General features: G+C 42.9%; 1 protein-coding gene across 3 annotated transcripts in view; it reads right to left on the bottom strand.

Moving 5' to 3' along the window:
* TPX2 (TPX2 microtubule nucleation factor) overlaps positions 1 to 4526 on the bottom strand; it is a 73759-nt gene that overhangs the window by 7133 nt on the left and 62100 nt on the right. For 2 of the 3 annotated variants that reach the window (XM_017865073.1, XM_017865074.1), the window contains exons 15-16: positions 1344 to 1455; positions 304 to 491 (exon numbers count right to left, since the gene is read on the bottom strand). In XM_017865073.1, coding sequence (XP_017720562.1) covers positions 304 to 491; positions 1344 to 1455 — 300 coding nt within the window. The remainder of the gene's footprint in view (positions 1 to 303; positions 492 to 1343; positions 1456 to 4526) is intronic. The other variant, XM_017865075.1, reaches the window with a different exon arrangement.

The following is a 4526-nucleotide window of genomic DNA, read 5'->3' as shown; positions in this document are numbered from 1 at the left end:
AAAAAAATTCACTATCAAAGGGATAAATGTATTTTTTGAACAATTGTCTTACATCTCATGAACACTGTGAGTTTTGTAACTGACAGGTTGGTTCCTAAAAAGGGCCAAAATTACAGCTCCTATGTTAGCTTCATTCACAACTCAACTTCATCACTACCCTCAGTTTGTGCAATTCCCCCTTTCACTCATTGTCTTTGGTACAGCCTTGTGGGCTACCTTAGATTCTGTCTGGAACAAGGTAAGGTACAGGTAAAATAAAACAGAGGCATGTCTGTGTTTGTCAGTGCTCACGCTCCCAGTTACCAGTTCTCTCCGTAGCCTGGCCAGCTCCTCCTTTTTCTGCTCTTCCTCCTGTTGTCTGGCCTCCTCTAACTGCTGGGCTTTCTGGGCTTCTACCTCAGCCATTCTCTTCTCCAGCTCCTGCCGCTCCTTGGCTCTCTTCTCAGTAGCCAGCTGAAAAGGTTCCTGAACTAGAGAACCAGAAAGGCCCTCTAAGTACAGAAACAGAAAAAATATTGGTGCACAAGCAGGACTTGCATAAACCTACGCCCCCTGGAATGAGCAAGTGGCATAGACATGCACACTAACAAGAAGACTGTGCTGCTCTAAACAAGCCCCGTTGGGAGAAAGGTAGAGCAAACCACATACAAAAAGTTTTAGAATTTTAAGACTTCAAAGGGCCCCTGGAAATCATCTAGTGTAACTGGGAAAAAAGCAAAGAGATAAAGTAACTTGCACAAAACTACATAGTGATTGATTTTGAGGCAGACATAGGAGAAAGATCCCAATATTCTTTTTTTCCCTTTTTGGAAAGATTTTTTTGAAAAAGAGATGGGGTCTTGCTATGTTGCCCATGCTGGTCTCAAATCCCTGGGCTCAAGTGATCCTCCCGCCTGGGCCTCCCAAAGTGCTGGGACTACAGGCATGAGCCACCACACCCGGTGGAATCCCAATATTCTAGCACACTGCCCAGTGTTTAAGGAATCAAATGTTTTATATCTAAAATTTGCTTCAGGGTGAATTCCAGAAAGCCATACTGGCTCTCCCTCCCTCATTTACTTGTTTCTCTATGGGTGGGGAAAACCTATCATTGTTGTTGAAATGCCAGCTGCTTCTGCCAAGGTTCATGTTAAATGAATCTGGCACTAACACATCCTGCAACTCAACATAGCTGCTGGGTTCAATAAAGGGAAAAAACTGGGTCTAGGGGAAGAAAAGCTACCATCTGCTAAAGTCAAATGCTTCTAGTTGACACAGCGTTGTACTGACACACTGAATCCCAGCATCCCACTGGGAAGTCAGACAATTCTGCCCCAATCCCATCAGAGTACATATAATACTACCAGCAACTGATTTCCTCTCTTTTTTGGGAACAAAGGGCTCCTGAGAGATGACGGTGTTTGGACGAGCCTTGAAGCAAGCTGCTTCTTTCTGCTGTCTCAGTTCTTCTTCCAGCTATTAGAGAGAAAGTCGGTCAGATGAGCAATGCCTCAACTTTCTATGACCACTACCTCAATAACTTAAGTTCTAATGTCTGAACTGTTTCATCAATAAAAACAGCAGATTTAATATAAACCCTAGTAAAAATCTCTCACACAAATTTTATAATGAACAGATCAGTCTGACAACATTTGAACTCACTGAGAACTAGGAAGTATTTTAAGATACTTTTAAGATTCCCAAGTTTGCATTTTCGACATTAAAGTTTACTTTTAAATTTAAAAAAAAAAAGATTCCCAACACAAAGAAATGATAAATGTTTGAGATTCTTGATATGCTAATGACCCTGATCAGATCACTACACATTATATGTATTGAAATATCACTATGTACCCCAAGAATATGTACAACTATTATTTGTCAATTAAAAAAACAAAAAGTTTTAAAGTTACTGTTAAGACCTATCTTAACATCATGAAAATAAACTAGGCCGGGCGCGGTGGCTCAAGCCTGTAATCCCAGAACTTTGGGAGGCCGAGACGGGCGGATCACGAGGTCAGGAGATCAAGACCATCCTGGCTAACACGGTGAAACCCCATCTCTACTAAAAAATACAAAAAACTAGCCAGGCGAGGTGGCGGGCGCCTATAGTCCCAGCTACTCGGGAGGCTGAGGCAGGAGAATGGCGTAAACCCAGGAGGCGGAGCTTGCAGTGAGCTGAGATCCAGCCACTGCACTCCAGCCTGGGCGACAGAGCGAAACTCCGTCTCAAAAAAAGAAAAAAAAAGAAAATAAACAACTAGACATTTTCTGCCTTCACACATGATTCATTAGGAACTATACAGTATCACCTATAACGTATTCTTCCCACCTCAAAAAAAAAATCTAACCAGAATTGAATCAAGCCTCTAGATCTTACTACTCATTTATAGGAAATACAAGCAACAGAGGAACATGTTAAACAACTGTGTGGGAATGCAATCAGCAAAATCCAGATTGTGGAAAATCTACAGTACAAACAATCCAGTTTATTCAACAAATAAAATGCAAAGAGAGAGCCGGGCGCAGTGGCTCACGCCTGTAATCCCAGCACTTTGGGAGGCCGAGATGGGCGGATCACGAGGTCAGGAGATCGAGACCATCCTGGCTAACATGGTGAAACCCCATCTCTAGTAAAAATACAAAAAAAATTAGCCGGGCGTGGTGGCGGGCGCCTGTAGTCTCAGCTACTCGGGAGGCTGAGGCAGGAGAATGGCGTGAACCCAGGAGGCGGAGCTTGCAGTGAGCCGAGATCGCGCCACTGCATCCAGCCTGGGCGACAGAGCGAGACTCCGTCTCAAAAAAAAAAAAAAAGCAAAGAGAGGAGCCTATAGATTGAAAGAAGATTCAGAGATTTAGCAAACAAAGGCACTATGTAGACCTATATATGGATATTGATTTTAACAATTCAACTGTTTAAAAAATAATGAGAAATGTGCAGATATTTGATTACTTTTAATCTTTTTAAATGTGAGAATATTATTGTGGTTATAAGTCCTTATATTTTAAATATATACACTGAAGTGTTTTTGGATGAAAAGGGATGTTCCATAGAATTTGTTTCAAAGTAATCTTATATAGGTAGAAGTATCCAGCATAGGGATAAGTGGGTAGACGTAGGGATGAAATAAGACTTTTCATGTTTTGATCATTATAGAACCAGGTGATGAGTTCATGAAAATTCATTATACTATTCACTCTGCTTTTATATTTCTGAAAAGCTTTTTAAAACAATAGTTTGTGTTGTTATTTGCAGAAAATGCCCTACACAAACATTCTATGTCTTGGTCATTGAGAAGCGGAAATTCACTATTTCCAAGGCAACAGTCCTAAGGTTTCCTAGAGAACCACACCAACAGGGGAACAACGTTCAGTCATGTAAGCCATTACATCTCTCGGGCTTCAGGGGAGTAATTCCTACAAACCAACCATAGCCTAGAGCTCCTTTTGGAAAGAGTCCAGGATTAATAATGACATAAAAATCCTAATAAACTTAGAAATTAAGGGAAATTTTTTCCAGCCGGGTAGAATTAGATCCCAATTAAATCAGCAAATAACCAATTAATTGTTTTAAATCACCTGTCATTTATAAAGAGCAAATAGCACATCATGCTGAGAAAACAGCATTGTACATTGACAACTATTCTCCCTTACTGTTTCTTACCAGTGCATCAACAGAAAGGAATAAACACAATGAATGAGTCTAATAGATGAAATAGACAAGATCTTAAAGAGACTCCCGACTCCAGAAAAGCCTGTCGGTTCCCACATTCCCCGGGTGATCACTTGGAGCAGGGGTCAGCAAACTCTGGCCTGTAGCTCGCAACCTGTTTTAGGACAGCCCTTGAGCTAAGAATGTTTTTTACATTTTTAAAGAGTTGGCTGGGCACAGTGGCTCACGCTTGTACTCTCAGCACTTTGGGAGGCCAAGGCGGGCAGATCACTTGAGATCCGGAGTTGGAGACCAGCCTGGTCAACATGGCAAAACCCTGTCTCTACTAAAAATACAAAAATTAGCCAGGTGTGGTGGCACGCACCTGTAATCCCAGCTACTTGGGAGGCTGAGGTGGCAGAATCACTTGAACCTGGAAGACGGAGGCTGCAGTGAGCTGAGATTGCACCACTGCACTCCAGCCTGGGTGACAGAACGAGACTGTCTCAAAACAAATAAAAAAAGAGTTGAAAACACATGGCTGGTGTGGTGGCTCACAACTGGAATCCCAGCACTTTGGGAGGCCAAGGCAGGCAGATCACGAGGTCAGGAAATTGAGACCATCCTGGCTAACACAGTGAAACCCCATCTCTACTAAAAATACAAAAAAATGGCCGGGCGCAGTGGCTCAAGCCTGTAATCCCAGCACTTTGGGAGGCCGAGATGGGCGGATCACGAGGTCAGGAGATTGAGACCATCCTGGCTAACACGGTGAAACCCCGTCTCTACTAAAAAGTACAAAAAAAACTAGCCGGGTGAGGTGGCGGGTGCCTGTAGTCCCAGCTACTCAGGAGGCTGAGGCAGGAGAATGGCGTGAACCCGGGAGGCGGAGCTT

The sequence above is a fragment of the Rhinopithecus bieti genome, unplaced genomic scaffold (assembly GCF_001698545.2).
Source record: "Rhinopithecus bieti isolate Rb0 unplaced genomic scaffold, ASM169854v2 scaffold_78508, whole genome shotgun sequence".
NCBI lineage: Eukaryota > Metazoa > Chordata > Mammalia > Primates > Cercopithecidae > Rhinopithecus > Rhinopithecus bieti.
This window is presented reverse-complemented; position numbering and strand designations above follow the sequence as displayed.